Below are 22,184 nucleotides of genomic sequence, written 5' to 3'. Positions count from 1 at the left end.
GAAGAAGAAATGTTACTGTAGACATATTAAGAATTCCCCAAGAACACATCCAAATTTGAAGGAAATCTGCAAAGTTCCTGAAACAATAAACATGATCCTATGGAAACTAAGATATAAATACAGGCAAACAGTGCAAAGGATGATGGGATAGTGTGGAAGGTGAGCGAGGGATTCACTGAGAAAAGTCAGGAAAAGAATCAAGAGCCTTTCATGGATGAAATGAAAAAAAATTTTTGAAGGAAAATTTCCACAATACCATACACCAAACTAAAGAAAGAATTCAGAACTTGGGAGACAGGTTACTGATACTAGCACATGAGGATGAAAATGGGCCAATGAAACTTACAAGGCTCTTTAGTGACCTAATATTTGCATCTTGAGAATTACAGAAAGTGAAGAAAAAGGTGCTGACAAAACTCTCTCATAAAATAATGGCTGAAAATTCCCCAAGGGCTGGTGGGTGGGAAGGAGAGCTGTATGTAACCTATGGATTGGGCATGGCTGTTGCAGAGACCAACTTACAACAGCTATGGCTATACACACAAGACTAAGCCAGTCAACATTCCAGCATGTGCCACTCCTGTCAGAAGAGCTATTGGCAGTTGGTGGCTGCTAAGAGAGGGAAACATGGTTTTCTTTGGGGATGTAGCCACTGATAGGTTTCCCATGCTCCAGGGGGTAGCCCTGCACACCCATGAACATATGAGCAGTCTCAGTTGTACTGGGAGATTGGTATTAATAACAAATTGTTAAAAAGCATTTTGAGTTTGGAAGAAGATGGATAATGGTGGGGGAATTAGAGGGAGATAATGGTAAATGGATATGATCAATACATATTGTATAAATATATGAACATAATAATACATTTTAAAAAACCAAAATCTTAAAAGATAAGGATATCAATGAAAGAACCCAAACTAGCTTCATCCAGAATAGCTCTCAACCACAGTATATTTTAGTAAATATTGTGTGTATGACAAAGAACTCTTAAAACATTAAGGGGCTCACAGAAAATTTATAACTAGAAGAGAATGGTATTGCATATTTAAAATAAAGTCTTTCCTGTCTTATCTAAAAAGGAACTTAGGAATTTGCCAATAGTAAGAAACAGAGGCATTCTACCTAGAAATGAGGGGATGGTAACTGCTGTTGTGAAAACACAAATGTGTAAGACTCATAGGAACAGCACCCCAAAGAGATTTAAAACTAGATGCTGCCAAATCAAACAAATATGAGGAAAGCAAAATACAGCTATCAAAATGACAGAAGATGGGGGTTGGAGATTTAGCTCAGTGGTAGAGCGCTTGCCTAGGAAGCGCAAGGCCCTGGGTTCGGTCCCCAGCTCCAAAAAAAAAAAAAAAAAAGTACCAAAAAAAAAATAAATGCATACAAAATGACAGAAGATGTTAGAATACCTTTGCCTATAAATGGATTAAAGTCACCAATCAAGAGATGATAGATTGGTAAAATTAATAATTAATTTCAAGTCAGATATAGTGGTATACAACTATAATTTAAGTAGATAAGAACCAGAGACAGAAGGATTATGAGTTGCAAGGCATTCTAGCCTCCCAGGGTACATAAAGCAAGAGCACAAACAAAAATTCTAAGACACAACTATATGCTGCCTACAAGAAATTCACTTCATTGCTTCACTATAAAGATACACCATGTATACTAAAATAAAAGTTTGGAAAAATATATATCACACAAATGGGAACAGAAAATTATCTGAGCTTAGTAGTTTAGGTCTGTAATTCCTGTAAGTGGGGAGGTTGATGCAAGAGGATCATAAGTTCAAGGCCAGCCTAAGCAACTAAGGGAAATCTGATCTCAAAACCAAAAAATGGGGTGGGGAGGATATATGTAGCTCAGTGACAGAGTGTTTTCCTGGTATATGCAAGATCTTGGGTTCAGTCTCTGGTGCTAAAAAAAAAAATGGGACAGGAATAGCTACATTCATTTCAGATAAAATAAATCTTAAATAAAGTATTTACAAAGAGATAATCATAGAAAAGTACCTGCTCAAGAAGTGACACACTAATTGTAAAGATATGTCCATGTTCTGGTCTGAATGAAAATGGTCCTCATGTTTGAATGTTTGGTTCCCAGTTGGTAGAACTCTTGGGAAAGGATTAGGAGATTTGCTAATGGAGGTTTTGAAGTTTCAAAAGGTTGAGCCATTCCAGGTTTACTCCCTCCACCACCATGGTTGTCTCAGTTTATAAGGTCTCTTCTATTGTTCCGGTGCTATTCCTGTCTGCTGCTGTGCTCCCTGACATGCTGATCATTAACACACCCTCTGAAACTGTTAACTGTGCCCCCAGTTTAGTACCTTTAAATTTTATATGTTAGCTTAGTCATGGTATTTCTTCACAGCAATATCAGACAGTGCCTAACATGGCTTCTCAATACAAAGCAAATTTAGCTCTTACGTAAAGGACAGACTAATTCAGTAGGAGCTGGGTATTTCAACTTCCAGATCTCCTCACTGAGCACATCTTGCAAACACAAACCATCAAAGACACCTGCACAGAAACGTACTTCAAAGCTAACATTCCCAACAGGTACTGGACAGCTCATCCACCGGCAGCACACAGATTCCCCTCATCAGGGTCTTGAGGACAGAGCGATTAAGCAACAAATAAAGACTCAATCAATTGAAATAAGATTGCTATATCAGAATTCTACTCTAAACTATGACATTTTCAAACTGCAATCTAAGAACAAGGGGAAAGGAAAGTGAACAAATATGTATAAGTTGAGTAATACACTCCTAATAACCAAGAGGTAATAATGGTCCCCCAGAGAAATTCAGTCATAAAATCTGCTATGAACAACTATGAAAAGCTGGAAAAACTAGAAGAAATCAGTAAGTTTTGAACATACACAATATACCCCAAGGTGAATCAAAGTGAACAGAAAATCTGACTAGTAGTCAGCAAATAGTGTTGAAACAATTAAGATTCTTTCATCTCAGGGCTGGGAAGATGACTCAGCTGTTGAGAATGTTCATAGCTCCTGAAGGGGACCCAAGTTTTGTTCTTAGCTCTCATATAGAGCATCTCCCAACTGCCTGTAACTCAAGCTCCAGGGGAATCTGATGCCTTCTGGCCTCTGCAGGTACCTGCACTCACACACATATATTTATACACAGATACAGAAACATAATTAAAAATAGGATAAAATCTTTAAAACATTAATCTTCCCTCTAAAGATGTCCGGGATTTGATGGCTTTACTGGAAACTTTTTAAGGGATAACTGTTTCTATACACTGAAAAACTATTCCAAAATCCAAGATAACCAGAATTCTTTCAAACTCTTTATGAAGCTTACATTACCTTGATACTAAACCAGACAAATATAGAAACCAATACAATAAAGCATACAGTACTAACACACACACACACACACACACACACACACACACACACAGAGCACAGCTATAGACTCATCCCCAATAAACACAGGAGCAAACATTCTCATTACATATTAGTAATTGAAGTTCAAGTTGATGCTTATATACCAGAGACCTGAACCAGCCTACGTGCAAGTGCAGATGTGCACAAGACACTTATTTTTAACTGCTTTCCAAGTCATCATCAGAAATGGACTCCTCAAATAGTATTTTCCTTCACACACATGTGTGATGATCAATGGAAATGGTCCCAGGCATGCAAGGGTGGTTCAATATATACAACTCAAGAAATGTGATACACTGTATCAATAGAAGAACATTCTGCCTCTGCAGAATAAAGGCAATAAAAGCAATCACAAAAGGAAAAGGTATTTCTCTTTTTTGAAAGAAGACAGTAATGCCTACCCATCCTTACTGCTGTTAACACAGTACCAGAGTCTTTGCAAGAGCAGTTAGGCAAGAAAGAGGTTTAAAGGATATCTAAACTGGAAAGGAAGTTAAATCACCTGTTTGCTAGTATGACTTTATGCACAAATACTTCTCCAAACAGCCGTGAGAGTGATAAGTGGATTCATAAGAATAAAAGCATTTCCTGGCCACACCAGGAAAAGTCTGTCTTTCCATACATACCACATGGGTTTCCCCTGGTGGGTGGACGCTCAGTGGAGCCATTCGTTTCTGAAGAGGTACCAAGGGAGGTCTCTCTCTGATACATGGCTCCTTGTGGATTTTTCTTTGTAGAATTAAGGACAGGAAAATGGCCAGCAAGATCAGGCCCAGTATGGCCATTACCATAATGAACCACAGCTCACTGTAGAACTCTGTGCTTTTGGTGCCTGCTCCCTTCTTTCCTCCAGGAGTTGTCAGCACCAGGCCTGCAAAACCCAGGGAAACAAAGTCTTTCAGAAGGCAACCTTGTGGTTTTGGGTGCTGTTATTTGAGAAGCAGAATCTGTGATTGATTCCAATCTAATCATTGCATGTGAGCAAGAGTGCTGGCTTGGGGGTGCTGCAGGGAGACAGTTAGCAGCTCTCAGTACTGCAGACCACCATGACCTTAGAAAGAGTGGTTGGTAGACAGGAGAGAGCCATCTTTAGAAGAGGGCCTCCCCGTCCTGGCGGTACGTCCTGAGCGGTGAGTGGGCTCTAGCAAATCACCAAGACATGTGCTGAGTATACCCAAGTATACCAATGGTGTTTCCTGAGCAGTGAGCTCTCACAAGTCACCAAGACATACTGAGGGGACCCAAGGCTCCCTCACCTCAGGCAACAGCTCTACTCCTCGGAGGGTATGTGCAGACTGGATTTTGAGATATCAGATCTTTTCCATTGAGAATATCAACAGTATGTTCCTACTAGTTTTCCCATGGCTTGTCGCTTGGCCTCTGTTAATTAGCCAACGTTCTAAAAGTCATCTCGTATATACTGGGGGAGCTCCTATAGAGGAAAAGACCAGTTATGCCTCTCTCCTAGATCTGTGTGCTAACGTTGATGTTATCCTCTAAGCGTAGGGCAGACAAAGTTCACATGAACATTCAACGAAGTTCAGTGAGTGTTCCAGGTTGCATCTGTGCGGGATGCTTGGTCCCTAGGACAGCAGTGTTTGGGGACGGGTCAATGACTATATCATTAAGGTTCTCACCTCACCAATGGGCAAATCCACTGGCAAGGTTGTGCCTTGATGGGCTGTTGAGACACAGTGAAGCCTGGTTGGAGGAAGTAAGTCACTGAGGACATGACATGAAGGGTGTACTTTGGACTGAATCTCTGGAGCCCTGAGCCTACATAAACCTCTCCTTATGTTGTTTTTCTCAGATCTTTTGTGACAGTGAAGAAAAGCTGGATAACACAGTGAGCTCTGAGACTTTCTAGATATGATGGGTAGAATTACCTTATATGTGGGGAGAGAAGAGCGACACGGGGTTGGGGGAAGGGGCCATGGGCTCCCTAAAGAACAGTATATGTCAGTATATGAATAGAATCATGCCATTGGTTGGCTAACTGGTGAGGAGGGTCTTACATCAGCTGTCGTTCTTTCGCTGAGAATAGCTTCAGAGATTCATAACTATGGTGCAGCCACTGCCTGGGCTGGCCTGAAGCCGAGAACCAAAGCCCTGCCTAATGAAAGCCAAAGACCAGAGGCAGAGGAGAAGCTGATGGCACTGAAAGCCCTGTGCTCTCTGCTCTCTGGACTCCTCCCAGCTTTGAGCAGGTCAGAGTCAGAGGGCAGGGAAGCTGTGCCAGGGCTTTGCATACACGTCCTCAGGGAGAATGCTAGGAGGGGACTTAAACGAAGTTCACACCCCGAGTGGAGGGTACACCTTTGTGAACCCAAGGGTGACATGGTTTGAAAAGTCACTGATGCCCTGGGCCTCTTCTTCCTCTCTTCTGAAACAAAGGGTTGAAGACAAATCTCCAGCAGGCTGGAAGCGCTTTCACGGTGAGAAACCGTACGGTGTTTGAAAACTGAACCTTGGCTTTGCAGGAGAAAGGAGTTAAGTTTTTCCGTGTGCGTGGCACAGGGCTGGGACCCCAGGGACATCCAATTGGCTCCATGTGCTCTTTGCTCAGGGGTACACAGGGAAGGAAGGGCAGGGTGCCTGGAGGGAGCCTCCAAAGGGGAAAACTCAGCAGCGGGAGACTCTGTCTGTTTCTTTCCCGCTTGGAGGCTGCCTTCAGGCAACAGAACAGGGACTCTTTAGAAATTACAGCATGAAAATTAAAAGTGACTAGAGTTGTATGCTGGGCAGCGCATCTCAGAACCAGCAGTCCACTGAATTCCCCTCTCTGCTCTGCCAAGAGACCTCCTCCAGACACAAGGGCTACCTTCAGCCCTGCTTTCCCTACTGTGAGAAGCTCCATTTGTCTCAAGAGCTGACTGGAAAGTCCCTGCCCCGTGATAAAGGCTGAAACGGGACTCTGTCTAGCCTTCCATTTTCCTTTCAGAGTTTAATTTTAGTTTGGGGGCCTAGCCTTGTTGATCAAATGCCAGGATCAGAGTTGGGGTGAATTCCTGTGTTTGGAAGCTGGCTACAAAGAAAACGCTGACTAACCACAGTCAAAGGAGTCTGACTCTGAACTGATGTGGAATACGAATCAGTCCCCACGGGGTGCTGGGGCCCAGCATCAGAATCAGGGGACAGGACTTACTTCAAAGACCACAGTCCTCTGTCCCCTCCCACACGTATATATGTCAGGGACCTGAGGATCTATGTAACTAAGGAGCACTCAGAGCTGGTTCTTATTCGCACGTAAAGCAGAGAAACACACTGAAGGAAACGTCCCGGCCAGGCATGGGTAGAAGACCACGTTTGAGTGACTGAGCATCTACACAGGTTTGCAGAGGATTCCTGGACTACCCAACTGGGAACCTGGATTTCTTGAAGTTTATCCAATGAAGACTTCTCTGTCTCACAGCTCTGAGTACAATGGGATTAGTTACATGGGAAGGGCCATGTTAGCTCTGGGATCTACAGCATGCCCAAATATGCACAGTATGGGGAAAGAATATCTGCTGACTGAAACAAGAGGGGAGGAGGGTTGGGGAGAAACATTCAGAGGCCAACCTTGGGTGACAGTCCTTGCCTTCCTCCTTATTTGATACGTGGGCTCCTGTTGCTAACGGTGTGCTAGGCTAGCTGGCCTCTGAGCGTCTAGGGACTCTCCTGTCCCCACTTCCCATTTTGCTTCAGAAGCACTGCCATTACAGACTGTGACGCCATCCCTGCCTTTAAGTGGGTCCTGGGGATTCAGACTCAGGTCTTCATGAATGTGTGGTGAGGGTTTCCCTCGCTGAGCCATCTCCCTAGCCTGTAAGCCATCAGCACCCATGAAGGATACGGATAGAAAGGTCCCCAGTTCACTTTAGGCTCTGACCCCAGAACATCATTTGGCCCATCGGGAACTGAATTGGCCACCTACTGTCTCCCACCTTCTTACCTTCCCTGGACTCTCACTGCCACCATTCTGTAGAGGAAGTTATAAAATTATTTAGATAAAATATTTGTTCAGAAGGGAAGTTTAATCAGGTCTCTCTGGTGTTGGCCATACTGACAATTCAGTGACTTGGCTTTTGAGAGTAACCCTAATTCCTTAGCTAGCAGACGTCTCATTAGGACCCGTAAAGTTTGTTTCCTTCTTTCCTTCCTTCATTCTCTGTTTGTGACACACCATTTTCTTCCATAAAGTCTACCAGTTATGTATTAGCAGTGTTTAGGCACAGACATTTGCCTGACTCTTGAGGACAGTGAGTAGCTGCGACATTAAACATGAGACAAGAGAGACATTTACCAAATCCAGTAGTGGCATCATACTGGACCAATGGAGTCTTAACACTTCCAATGTCTGTCGTGCAGGTGACCTGGAAGAAGAAAGCTAGACAAAAGAAAGACCGGGTAAGTGTCCAGTGTTTACCACCAGCTAACAGGGGCGTCGTCTGGAAAGAGCCATGAAACTAACACCCCAGAGCGAACTGACTGTTAGCGTTACCCGTGGTGGTCAGTTCTGTGAGGGGTTGTCATGACTGTTAGTTGATGTGGGTGACCCCAGCCTAAAAGTGGGTGGTACCATTTCCTTTTCCTGGTTTGGGGTTCCTGGACCTTACTGGACAGTAGAGTGGGTCCCGTGTGCCATCCGTGCACACATTCATTCCTTCTCTCTGCTCTCGACTGGCTGAATGGGACCAGCCATTTCATGTTTCTGCCGCCTTGACTTTCCCACAGCGACGGACTGTAACCTGGAATTGTGAGCTAACACAATCCCTCTCCCCTTTAACTCCCTGTGTCAGGGACGCACCAGAAGGGAAACTAAGACGGTTTAGATGCAAAAGGTTCTGCAAAGGCAAACTATGTCACGGTAGTGATTCTTTTTTCCCTGAAGTGATGTTGCTGGGAGGGAGGGAGACCTTGAAGAAGCTCTACCATGTGTTACCACACCACAGGCCCAAAGCTGTGGCCAGCGGATCACAAACGAGAGCCCTTGTGAGTCAGAATAAATCTCTTCTCTTCGTAAGCTTGTCTTAGGCATGGCGAGGAAAAGCTGACTGACATCTAATTTGCAAAGTTCTAATTAAAGAGTCAGTCAGCAGAGGGGCTGATGGTAGCATTTCCATAAGGGTGGGGAGAGACCAGAGCGTCTACCCAGAGTGGCAGGGCAATGCTGGCAGAGGACCTGGACCACACGGAAGCAGAGCCTGCTCTGCACTGGATCAACACCTTTTCCTTTTAAGACTTTCAGGAATTCCATTCTTGACTGGAGAGAGCTCAGAAGGAGACTGATCCAAACCATGTGATCCAAATTCCCATTTCGATTTTTCTTTTGCCAGGACCCTGTGCCTCTTGCAAGGTCACACAGATGGTTGGAGGCTCACTCAGGTAGAACCCAGATCCGCCAACTGTCAGGCCATCTTCCCTCTACAGCAAGCTGCCCTGGGTGACCAACAGCCGTGACAGTGTGTGTGTGTGTGTGTGTGTGTGTGTGTGTGTGTGTGTGTGTATCTCACTTGGGCTAAAACTCTACAAATGCAGCAAGGGAGTCATCCTTCAGCTTCAACAAAGAGGCCATTCAAGGACCCAAACACTCCAGGGTTGATTTACGGTCTAAATCCAATGCATGTTTCAGACGGTTTAGTCTCCTCTGGCCCTGTGACCATGCAGGTGACTTGAAAACCTGGAGTACCTTGTGGAGTCTTGTTTCCAAATGAAAACCAAGACAGAGGAATAAATACAGCTAGAAAGGAGGATGGGTAGTCCTGGAAGGCAAGGAAGGTTCTGGTAGGGACTGTTCCCACGAGGTTTGGGGAGCCCCTCACTTGGGACTGTAGGGCTGGACATGGTCACCAGGTGTTCTGGTAGCTTTTTTGTTACTTTGATAAACACCATGACCAAAAGTGACTCGGGGGTGGGGAGGCTTAGTTGGCTTGGACTTCTAGGTTTCACTCCATCCCCGGGGAACGTCAGGGCAGGAACTGAAGTAGAGACCAATGCAGAATAGTGCCAGTGGGCTTGTTCCCTCTGGCTTGCTGAGCAAGCTTTTGTACATGGCCCAGCCCCCCATGCCTAGGCAGGGCACCACCCACAGGGCACAAGAAACAAGAGGTGAAACAAGAAAATCCCTCATAGATGTGCCCACAGGCCGATCTGATGGAGGCCATTCCTGCCTGAGGTTCCCTCTTCCCAGGATGGTAAAAACTAACTGTCGGCAAGTGGGGACACAGCGGGGACACCCTGGAAGTTTCCAGGACAGCTGATGACTAAGCGTGTTGGTTGCTGTTTGTCTTGTGAAATGGACCTGCCCTCTGGTTTCCCTCCTTCCTGCAGCCTCAACTCTCCTGGAGACAGCGCTGTCCCAGGATGTATCCAGTAACCAACAAGGAGGAGAGCCATATTCTGAGCTGTGGGATTTCTACAGACAGTGGCCTTATAAACCGAGAAATTTTGGTGACGAGCCCCCTCAAGTCACCTCTCTGGTTTGACATTTCCTAAAGCTGGGGACCAGAGCACCTTACAGAGAAGAGGGTCGGTTACTAACTTTTATCCACCGTCCTTGGTATGTAGAGGGTGGTGTCTAGGCCGCTGTACACCCTCCGTCCTCCGTCGGTGACCACGTACTCCTTTAGCTGGCCATTCAGGACAAAGGTGCCACTCCAGTCTACCCACACTGTGGATGCATTGCTGTCCACTGAGAACAGGGCTTGGTACTGAGGCACTGTGGGGGAGAAAAGCACAGCTCCTAGACACGGGAACTTCCGGGATGGATGAGCGGGCTCTTTTTAGAAGAGTGTAAACAACAGTATAGGAGATCAGACAACCAACCAACCAGACAGAAACAACCCTGGGTGTTGCTAGAAACCCATTAGAAATAACAAACTGGGGTGGAAAGCAGGAGGACGGCCAATGGGGACGCGTATGAAATGCTCTCAGCAGCTTTGTGCTGCTTCCGAAAATCAATGGCCAGTGCTGATTTATAAATAAAACTATTAACACACAATGGGTTTGCTTAGCAACATAACCTGGGGCTCATATTTTGCTGTATTTTCCCTCTCCGACGGATGAGGTGTCCTTAATGCTATTAACTACAGTACACGGCTATTTTTCATATCGGATCAATATTTATTGCTATGAAGCCCCAAGGACTAGGTGAAGTTAATTTTTTTTCTTTTTTCGCACCAAACCAAACTGCTTAGATGGTGAATTGTGCTCTTTTGGTACCCATTCATTTTAAAGCTTTTTCCTGAACCATTTCTAAGATAGTTAAAAAAGGCCACAAACACCAGTCCAAGCCTCATAATTCATGGCCCTGACTAATCCTTCAGTAGCCGAGTACATTAGTACATAATCAGGCTCGGTTCTCCTGGCATTCTGTCAGACCTAGAGGCAACCTGGTACACATTTACAGGTGTCCTCTCTTCTTGTTTTAAGTTCCTGGCTGAAACGGAACGGGAGACTTCAATGGTAGTTCATCGTCAAGGTGAATATGTTGCTGAGGGAACAATGGAGTCATGAACTATCACAGAGGGGAAGAGATCGGCTTCAGGAGACCTTGCTTTCTCCAAAATAACCAAGATATTTATAAAGTATCAAGTCATATATATATAATATATATATGTGTATGTGTGTATGGATATATATAGATATATATGGATATATATGGATAGATATATATGGATAGATATGGATATATATACACATACACACACACACATATATGTATATATGTATATATGTGTGTGTGTGTATATATATATATCTCGCCCCAGCTGGCTGTTAAGAAGGGAGGGGTGTGAATGCATTGGCTACATTATTCATGTCAAAGGTTACAACATGTACGGGATAATTATGTTTTGTAACATATGGTTTAGACCCTAAAGACACCTGTGCGCCTTATCTTTCACAGCAGGAGACAGAGAGAGAGAGAGAGAGAGAGAGAGAGAGAGAGAATGAGAGAATGAGAATGAATAGCAATGTGCCACCCAAACCAAGAGTCGTAAAACCCTCTTCAGTGGCTGTGTGTTTCCAGCCTGGGCCTGCTTTGCCTCACAGGCCAATCCGCAGATTTATTTTTCTGAAGCTCTCTTCTACCACACTGGTCTAATAAACCTCCCTGTGTCCTAGCAGGGTAAAAAAAAAATGGAACTTGCAAATTTTAAGGAAATAAATGTGATTTCTGTCTTTTAGGATTTGGAGTCGTCGATGAGGGAAAGAGCAAGAAATCAAAGTAATGGAGACCCAGGTTTATGTAGCTGCCCGGGAGGGGTCTGAGGAAACAGGTAGTGGGGCTGTGCCTTGAGACAGTTGATGCCATTTAACCCTCGAAACACCCCAGTGAAGATTGGGCCCTGGGGCTGGAGAGACGGCTCACTAGTTTAGGAACACTGGCTGCTCTTGCAGAGGACCGGAGTTAGGTTCCAAGAGAATTGGATGTCCTTTTCTGGTCTCTATGAGTACTATGATGTGCATACACACACACACACACACACACACACACACACACACACACACACACACACACACAAATTTTTAAAAACTATAAAGAAAGAAATAAACTGATTTTTCTCAGAGGTCAAGGTAGGAAGTGACCAGGCACTTGAACCCAGAGCTGCAAAAGTAACTCCACGCCCACTGCCTTTATAATCAGAATACATCTACTACCTAACCATGTGTGCTCACCAGTGGTAGGACGAAACTGGCTAATTCTGGTTGTCAGTTAATCAGGAGTTTTGTGCTTGTCAGTCAAGTTAGCCATTACTAAAAATTAAGCCCTATAATCTTAATTATATTTAAAGGGCAATACATGTTAAAACTCTTAACGTTTTACTGTTATCCGTCTGCCCAGGGCTCTTTGCCTACTTGTAACAGAATGATGAGCTCTGTGATGATCACCCACCTCCCATTCTCTCTCCTCTGCCTGCTGAGCGTTGCTACGGTGTAACTTGAAATTCTCAACAGTGGAAGGACAGACATCATGGGAGCGGCTCAGCCTGGCCTACACAGTAAGTTCCAGGCTAGCCTAGACTACCGACTTGTCCTGAACATTCGTAAATGCCATGAAGTTGGCTCTAGTCATTGTGGACGTGCTGTCTCAGTGGTACTCCATGCAACTTCCGGTCACATGGACTTCCCCGGCTCACACGGGCTTCCCCGGCTCACATGCGGCATCTCCTGTGCGGGGAATAGCCCGGGTACTTACTTTCCTTCTTGGTGCGGAAGCTGGTCCACCCGGAAGCCGTGCTGCCCGCTTCATTGTGGGCCACCACTTGCACCCCGTAGGCCGTATTAGGCTGAAGCCCTGCCAGGCTGGCTCTGTGCCCAGGGCCCCAGTACTTCCTCTCCGTGGGACTGGGAGGGCAATGTGGGGCTGAATCCGGAGGGCAAGCCCGGTGCAGCTGCAGTTCATAGCTGGGACAGGCAGGGGTGTGGAGAAGGAAGACAGGTAGTGGGTTTCATTGCTTTTTCAAAGTTGCTTAGATTTGGGGGGCGGGGGGGCAGACATTTTTGCAAACTTTTTGAAAACCCCACTTTCAGGAAACTGCTTTCAGAGACCCTGAGTTGCTGCTGTAGGGGAATGAGATGTGTAGGAAGGTGTGTGGGAAGATATATGGAGCGTAATCATGTACACACGTGGATTGTCATACAGAAGCTAGTCTGTGTATAGGTGTGTGGCTGTTCCATACATGTGCACAAGCAGGTGTGAGTACCTCGTGTGTAGATCAGAGGACAATTGTGGGAGCTGTCTGTTCCTTTTTTAAGGCTTGTTTTTTATGAGTATGTGCGTTATGATTGCATATACGCCTGTATAGCATGTATGCTTGTACGGCATGTACACACAGTGCCAGCAGAGGCCAGAAGAGGGCGTAAGAACCACTGGAACTGGAGTTACACATGGTTGTAAACTGCCGTGTGGGTGCTGGGAATTGAACCTGGATCTTCTGAGAGCCGTGCTCTTAACTGCTGAGCTATCTCTCCAGACCCATCTCTACCTAATTTTTGAGACAGACCATCTCCCCCTGGTCTGGCGCTTGCCAAGTAGGCGAGGCCAGCTGCCCAGGGTGCGCCAGGGCTCTACCTACCTCTGCCATCTCAGCACTGGGACATCTAAGTATGGGCTGCCACACCTAGCTTTTTGTGTGGGTTTTTGGACCAAACATGGGTTCTTAAACATGGTAAGAACTCTACCCAGTGAGTCTAGGTGTTTAGCCCTCTTGAGGGGGATTCATTGTTGTCTTTTATGTAGAATAAAGAAAATCCCCTTCCCTCCAGAGTATTCCGAGTGAAGACTTTTTTGTTCTTTGAGACGGTGGCCCCTTCTGACATTTTAATGTAGGTCAGAGCAATTCCCAGCTAATCACAGAGATCTCTTTTGCTGCAGCTAAGGCCGGCAGTGAGTGCATGGTTCCTGAGAACCCCCAGGGCAGTGTCTTCTATGAGTGAACACAGACACAGTGCACTGTGTCGCTTGTTTCAAGATGCATTCGCTGTTCATCTTTCTGTTGGTTGGTTCGTGGCTTAAATAATTTTCAAGGAACAAAGCTTCTCAAACGAGTGCTTTGTCTTCTGGGTGCACTCTTTGGGGATTGCAGGGCAGTCATAGGCCTCTGTGCCCTGTTGTGTTTGGTTTACTAATCTGTTCCACTGACAGTTACCTGTGAATGACACCATTGGGGAGCTGAGGGGGAGCCCACTGGAAGGAGGCCATCCTTGAGCCCAGCGTCTGGACCTGGGGAGGAGACAGCCCTGAGGGTGGGGCAGGATGGGTCCTCAGCTCAGCTGTCGGCCCTCGGCTGCAGCAGTTGAAACAAGTGCAAGCCTCAACTCCAATGGCGTATGTGGTGAAGGGTCTCAGGTCATGAAGGGTCTGCTGGGTGGCCATGCCTTCAGACAGCTGCAGGGGAGAGGACCAGATGAGACTGTCACAAGTCAGAGACAGGGGTCACATGACCCCATGCCGGGCACTTTGGGAGAAGCAATGAGATACTCAGCAGAATGTTAACTCTTGGCATGGGCAATCCGGATGGTGGCATGTTTATAATGTAAGAGTCCAGTAAACAGAACAGTTAACAAGAAAGAGGTGATAAGGCGTGATGTTATCCCTTACCTAACCTTGGAACGAAAATGGAGCCAAGCACACAAAATATAGGTTGAATTCAATGACTTTCCAAGGGTCTCTCCCTTGCAACAAAGTGAAAAAAAATCATAATCTGTATTTGAATTATCTTTTTTACCACTAAATTTCACCTTCTACTACAATAACTTGCTTGGAACTTACGTATCCAAAACGCCTTGGGACCCGTACAGAGGCGGGTGCAAATATTTAATGTTTGCCAGCCCCGCCTCCTCTCAGAGTGGCTTTGCAAAGCCACCTGTCTTTGTCGAGCTACAAACTTTTGACTTATTTGGAGCAAACTTTTGACCTCACTTGGAAAAGAAGTGCTCAGAAGCTGGGAATTAATTTCCACATAGACATGAGTAACATAATTAGGGAGCTACCTGTTATTTTTTTTTAAATGCATACAATGCGCTCCACATAGAAATTATTTGGGTTTATTAATATTATCATTTTATAAGCATGGATAATCAAGGGCTGATTGTATTTACATCATCTATATTTATTGAATATGAAACCCTGTAGAACATATGCTAATGTTCCGTTAGCATTCACTGGGAGCCTTGCCTGTGTATGGTGCTTCTTGGGAAATTGTGTTTCCACACCGGGCATGCTGGCCTCAGAGGATTTCTCCACACTTGCTCAAATCGTTTCCTAAATTGGTCTAAATAATTCATAATGTAATACTGGGAACAAAGTATTCTCATCTCCACTTATTCCTGAGCCACAGGGGAGAGAGCCCAGCCATACCAGAGAGGCAAAAGAGTAGGCAGTTTTCAGTGTCCCACCTACAAGATGCAGGTACTGGCTTAGCTGGGGGTTCCTAGCTATCAGGAAGTCTTTCCTGTCAAATAATGAAAAACTTTGTTTATGACAAGAAATTAAAATATTTTTATCTTCCTCACCTTGTAAACCCTTACGCAAATATGTTGCTACCCCTACCCAGAAAAACTTTCATATACTCCCCCATTCTCTGAATTTAAGTGACTTAAACAGCCTATCCCTCCCTCTGGGTTCCCTTCATTTCCTTTAAAACTAGCCAATCTCCAGACTGTGAGGTGAGACCCAACCAATGGGGAAACGACAACAGTCACCACCCACATTAGAATAAACACCGAGTGAATTTTCCGTCCCCCTCCCAGTGTGCTTGCTAGCTGGGTTTAGGTCTTGGCATCCCTTTGAACAGAAACAACTGGCTTGGCAAGCTGCTTTTGCTTCCTTAGTGTGTTCACTTTACAACAGGAATGCTTTTCATTGTTTCTAGCCTGGCCTCCCTTCTCTGCAACAGCTTACAGCTCAGTGTGAGATCCCCCACGCTCAGTTCTAGCTCTTGACTTCCCTCAGATGTGTTAATGTAGGCAGTGGGGTCAGTGCTATGCTCTGTGGTCTGCCTCTTCTGAGAAGACAACACTGTTCTCTTGAAGGCACTAACAGAGACTGGATTTTCCTTTCCTTAGAGATCTGAGTGTATCAAAATCGGGGGCCCCAGAACATTCCTTGCTTCCTCTTTCCTTTTCCATATTAACATTCACTCCATCCACCTCATCTTGTGGACTGGCTGCCATTCTTCAACTACCTGGCCTCTATTTTTCTAAATCAAATTAATGTCTAAATTAAATCAATGTACAACGGTTTCTGCTCCTTCCATCTCTGGAGACTTTAGTACCATCCCTGTCACTGCAGTTCAGATGTTTTCTGTTCCCTAAAGGGGGCAGCCTCACAGCAGGACTCCTGTTTCTCAGAGGGCAAGTGAAGGCAGACTCACGGGAAGGGAGGAAGGCAAGGAGCCGGAGCACCAAGGCAGTGGTTTTTAGGAAGAGCCTTGCTGTGTTAGCTCTTAGAGCTGTGTGCTCACCATGACATGCGTCCCGCTGGAGTTGGAGAAGACCCTGAAGAGGCTGATGTTCCCATTGGGTTTCGACGGTGCACTGATGTTGACCACCGCTTGGGTGGAGGAGACAGTGTGGAATGTGGGCGCCTTGAGACCTTCCGGCGGGGCAGGTCCGGTTCTACACCATGTCCAGTTACTTGCCACTTTGCCTGCAGAATTCACTGCCCATACCTCAGAGAGAATCAACAAGAGCAATTACAACCAAGGTCCCCTCACACAGGAGAAGAGGACCGGGTGTGGCCTTAGTGGTGCACACCTTTAATCCTACCCTCTGGAATCAGAGGCAGGCCAATCTCTGGGAGTTCAAGGCCAGTCTCCGCTCTGGAATGAGTTCCAGACTGGCTAGGCTACATAGTAACAGCAGGTCTCATTAAAAGGTAAAAGTAGATAAATCAGCCACCAAAACAGCTAAACACAAGACAATGGTGCTGTATTCCTCTGGGCTCCACCCAACAGTTGCCAGGTAGGCCTGGCTTTCTATAAAAGGGACTATTTGTCACACATACACCCCCATTCTCATTCTCTCTCTCTCCCTCCTCTCCATCCCTCTCCCCCTCTCTCTCTCTGACCCCTTTCTTCCCTTCTCCCCTTCCCTCTACCCCCTCTCTCTGTTCCTGGCTGATCTCTTTTCTTCTTGTTTTATTTATTTAATGTATATGAATATATAAGTACACTGTAGCTGTCTTCAGACACCAGAAGAGGGCATCAGATCTCATTACAGATGGTTGTGAACCACCATGTGGTTGCTGGGAATTGAACTCAGGACCTCTGGAAGGGCAGTCAGTTCTCTTAACCACTGAGCCATCTCTATAGCTCCCTCTGGGTAAACTCTTCTCTCTCTCTCCCTCTTCCTTTTTCCTCCCCTCCCTCCCCCACCTCTCTCTGTGTACATACCATAAGTAACCTCTATTCTATACTATACCCTATGGCTGGTACCTCAGGGGGAAGGGATGCCTTGCCATGGGAACCCCTCCAACCTCATCATGCCTGGCTCTACAAAACATATCCTGGCTCTTTTTTCATAAAACACAAGGAATAGGATGAACTTGGATCTTGCAAGTTTGTAATTACAAAGGATCATAGCACAACATAGAACAAGAAAGTAACTCCCTAGGGTTTCAGTAACTTCACAGGTAGATTGCTGGCTACAATGCTCCTCTCTGCTTCTGTGGAGCAGTGGAATGGCGTTTGTTTTGTTTTGTTTTTTAGTTCCTTCAGAGTGGATGGATTCCTGGACTCCATAAAACTCAGCAATTCTTAAACACTGTCTCCATTAAATCTGCATGAAAATCCAATTTCCTTTAATCAAGGAGGGGATAAACATATGGGGAGATGTGTAATCTTATTTATCAAGAACCATTTGTATAATTAAACACGAATATCCTAAAAGGTCGCCTTGGGTCGCCATTTGCATGAGTGAGTAATTTGTAGAATGTCAGGTGCAATAGACCCAGTGGATGGATGTGTGAGCATATAGGGTTAAATTAGACCCAATAGCAGCCAACCACGAGGTGATCAATCAGAATGATCGATGGAGACAGCAACGCAAGACGACTGTGTCTCCTACTGGTGTTCCTTACTAAGCTCTCCAGTGCAGCTCCAAGTTTGGGGAATTTTTTTTCTCATTGACTGTCTTTTGCTGTGTTTATTAAAAACAACAAATTGTCGTGGCCCGTTAAGGATGAGCGAGGAAAGCTTGCCTGAGTTTGTACGTATGGTAGGGAGGCATGCGGGATGTTTAAAAACAAGCCATATAGGAAAACCTGAGGTGGGAGTTTCCTCTTCTCCTATCCCTGCATCACATCAGCTTGCAGAGAAGAAACAACCGCCACAGACCTTTAACTCGGAGGCCAAGGCCTAACAGTGTCTGTGTTTCTTTCTGGGGCATATGCCTTTGTAAAAGCAAATTTCTGAAGGGGAGCCGCTGTCAAATGTAACCTATGTCCCAGTGAAACCACTTCTTTAAAGAGTGTATTCGTTCTCTCTCTCTCTCTCTCTCTCTCTCTCTCTCTCTCTCTCTCTCTCTTCTCTCTCTCTCTCTCTCTCTCTCTCTCTCTCTCTCTCTCTCTCTCTCTCTCTCCATCCCTCCCTCCCCTCCCTGATCTGCTCACATTCACTCACATTTCTTTACTTGCCTTGTTTTGAAGTGCTCTAAAACATCCCATTGTGTGTGTGTGTGTGTGTGTGTGTGTGTGTGTGTGTGTGTGTGTGTGTGGTGTAAGAGTCCATGAGTGGGGGCTAAAATTGTGCTCTTTCCGGTAAACTGAGCTTTGGACTCTGCAGGTCGCTGCCATGGGAACATAAGACACCCTGGGTCTGAAAGCCTAGATTAGGTCAGGCTCCTTAAGTCACAAGGTGGAAGATATGTTGAGTAAACTGTCTCAGCTGAACATGTTCCCTGGGATGGGCAGGGGAGTGAGAAACAGGAGGCTCACTCCATGACAGTGTGGCTTCTGTCAGCTAGTGTCCAAGTCAGAGTCCCTCCCAAGCTGCTCTTGTCTCCTCTGAAAAGGCCAAGGTCGGTCCTAAGGTAGGGTAGAAGGCTAGATTATTAGTGAAGAGGTCAGATGTGAGGCCCCAAGAGGGAGGGCGCCAGGCTTGGTGAGGGAGACTGGCCGCCTTAAACAGCAAGCTTGCAGGGATGCTATGGAGTAGCCACTGACAGCAGAGACTGGCAAGACTCAAGAGTTCCAGGAAAGATGTACAGTAGCGTGCAAAGGTCAGTATCAGATCCCCTGGCAGGAACGGGCTCTTGGCAGTTTGAGGGTGTGCTGATATGAGTCAGGGTCACGAGAAGGAAGCCTGTAGGAGGAGGTTTGATAGCAGACAAATCCAGCAGATAGCTGAGTGCCCACGGAGACAGCCGCCATGCAGGTGAGAGGCTGGGCAGAGACACAGGTGAGAAGGGTCATGGAAGGAAGCCTAGGGAACAGTCTGGCCAGGGCTGAGAGGGCTCACTTCCCTTTTTCAATATTAATTTTTAAAGCGAGAACACAGGTGGATTCCATGGTGGCGTCTTCATGCATTTGTGTCACTATTTTTTTGTTGTTATCTGTGCTTCTCTACCCACTACTGTTCCCTGCCATCTTGTCTTCTTGCTGGGTCATGGCCGCCCTCTAAACAGCCCCCCTCCCATTCTTCCTCCTCTCTTTAGGATCCCTTCTTTCCCAATTGTGGTCTTCATTTAACATGTTAATAGTCATCACTTGCCGTGCAGATCTACCATGGGATTTTAATGCTGCCGTGGGAGTCAGCGTTGACCTTCCTGCCTTCCTTTGACCAAGCAGAGTCTTATTTTCAAGATGTGATGTAAACTAACAGCTTTATTATTAACTGTGGGTGTCTGTTTGTCAGAGTGTAGGCATGTGTCTGTTTGTCAGACTGTAGGCATGTGCTCATGACTGCAGCTTCCTGAGAAGGCCACTCCCACAGGGCTGGAATTGGAGGGAGTTATGAGCTGCTCTGTGTGGGTACTGGGAACCAAACTCAGGTTGCCTTTCCAAACTTCAGCCCATTATACTTGAAAACAAGTGGGCCTTAGAGTACAGGTTTTGGTGCATTTGGGAATATTATCTTCTAAAATTCAGACAATATAGAATTCCTGCTCTCACAGGGATTGTACGTAGGAACTAGTGTTCTCTCTTGTCTTTGACAAGAGACCTTCATAGCATACTGCTCTCCCCCCCTCCCCGACTTCCTTTTTAGTATTCAATCAATTTGAGATCAAAATAGCATTCACATAAATCAACATGCTTATGCAAAGCAGGATCAGCCTATTTACATGAGCTACAGTGAAAATGGAGATGGTTACTGGGAAGAGAAATCTGACATGGTGGGGTTCACAGGCAGGAAAGGAGCCCACGTGTGTTATACCAAACACCGGAAGACAAGACAGAGAAGCTGTGATGGTAACCTTTCTCCATCTGCTCTGACGCCCTCTCCCCTTCCATGCCTAGTCCCTGTGAAGAAAAATCTAGGTACAGCTAAGCAAGGCATGGGCTAAAGAATAATTCTGGGTTCATAATTAAAACATGAACACAGATTATGCCTACGATTTCTTTTAGACACGGTTACTGAATTTGGTAACACTTGACGCTGTGGCATTATGGTAAATGTCTACAAAAAGTTCACGTGTCGAAGGCTCGGTCGCAGAGCACCCATCTTCACAGGTGGCAGCTTTGGGAAGAGACTGGATCAGGCCACTTAGGGATTGGGAACTTAATGGGGATATGGCAAGTTTTGGAGGCAAGACATAGTCAAAAGAAAGTCGTTACTGGGGAGTGTCATTTAAGGATATATTTTACTTCCTCTCCCTTAGTCCTGGCCTCCATGAGGAGAGCAGCTTGCTCCACTGTGCCCTCCTAACATGATGCTGTGTTTTCCCACAAGCCCAGAAACAATGGACATTGGTGGCTATGCGTGCCACTTCTGAAACAGCCCACGTGATTATCACCCTCCGTAAGTTACTGTTAATTCTGAGATTCGCAAGAGAAAAACCAGTTTTATAACTTTGAACCAAATTTGAAGCAAGCTTTTAATTAAATAGTGACCAGGATGGGCTTTAGTCAGGACTACTTCCTGGAATTCCCAGCTTAGTGGCCCTGAGACATACGTTTTAGGGGATTTTAAAGGACAAACCCATACAGCTACCATATTTTTCCATGTGGTTTTGTTTTTTTGTCCAAGAACTACAACTCCCAACATTCCAGGAAGTCCTTGGGCTGGTAGGACTTACAGGCTAACTTCTAGTCTTACAGGTTAACTTCTGGTGTTACAGGTTAACTTCCGGTGTTACAGCTTCCTCTAGCATGTGTCGTAGTAGCAGGAAGCCGACTAACATGGATGAAAATGATGCAAAGATTACAGACCGGAAATTCTGAACAGTGTATTGGTTTGATTTTGGCTTTTCATCCTAGGAGATAAACGTGGGACCTAACGTATGCGAGGCAGGCATTCCGCCACAGAATTGCTGTCTCCAGCTCCCGGTCCTTTTAGCATTAACGGATCGATAAAAAAACCAGAAGGTCAAGTATGTTCCGAACAGATATGGAGTTGTCTACTATGAATTCCATAATGGAGAGTGGAGATAAAAAACTGTGTACACCTAGGGAATCCCCTAAACATACTGGTTCTTCCCCAATAAACAAACTCATGGTGGCTACAGTTTCCACCGAAAGGCTCGTTGTTTACATTTGATAACACTTTATATGTGTGCATGTAGTGAACTTAGAACTTCCCGACAGGGAATTGTTAGAAAGGTGACCAAGTCAGAGTGGACCAAGCTGGGTTGCTTTAATGTTTCTGTTGTAACAATGGGAAATGTTCCAGTGCAGGATGTAGAAAGATATTTTTAATAAATAAAAATAACTGGAATGTTTAGCCGCAGACTCTGTGCTTCACATGATCAGCACAGGGCTAATGTCAGTTTGCTTTGCTACCTAGATGTACACGTATGGCTGTTTTCAGTGCAATGTGTATTTAATCTAACTACCGACCGCCACCATCCTTTTTCTTGTTGTCCATTAAAAATACGGAGCTCTTCTTTTAATTTACTCATTTCCCTCAAAGACTAATTACTGTATTTTGCCTTAAATAATTTTAATTACGTGAAGTGTGAACACCTGCCACTAAGCTGCCGTCCCCGTGCAGCTGTGAACATAGCAAGGGCTTTCTGAAAGCAGACGTTGTCGTTCAGAGGAGTAAGCTAGGAGCTGCTGCTGTCCAGGGTCTTCCATGTCATTTCAGGTCCTGGCACCAGCATTTCTGGTCAGAGGA

At 45.5% G+C, this 22,184-nt stretch overlaps 1 protein-coding gene across 1 annotated transcript in view; it reads right to left on the bottom strand.

The window, feature by feature from the left end:
• Ush2a (usherin) overlaps window positions 1-22,184 on the bottom strand; it is a 666,448-nt gene that overhangs the window by 4,693 nt on the left and 639,571 nt on the right. Inside the window, exons 64-69 of the mRNA NM_001302219.1 lie at window positions 16,374-16,580; window positions 14,058-14,296; window positions 12,605-12,813; window positions 9,947-10,123; window positions 7,709-7,792; window positions 4,050-4,294 (exon numbers count right to left, since the gene is read on the bottom strand). Of these exons, the coding sequence (NP_001289148.1) occupies window positions 4,050-4,294; window positions 7,709-7,792; window positions 9,947-10,123; window positions 12,605-12,813; window positions 14,058-14,296; window positions 16,374-16,580 (1,161 nt within the window). The remainder of the gene's footprint in view (window positions 1-4,049; window positions 4,295-7,708; window positions 7,793-9,946; window positions 10,124-12,604; window positions 12,814-14,057; window positions 14,297-16,373; window positions 16,581-22,184) is intronic.

Source organism: Rattus norvegicus, chromosome 13, assembly GCF_036323735.1.
Source record: "Rattus norvegicus strain BN/NHsdMcwi chromosome 13, GRCr8, whole genome shotgun sequence".
NCBI lineage: Eukaryota > Metazoa > Chordata > Mammalia > Rodentia > Muridae > Rattus > Rattus norvegicus.
The sequence above is the reverse complement of the archived record's forward strand: the minus strand, read 5'-3'. Positions and strand labels throughout refer to the sequence as shown.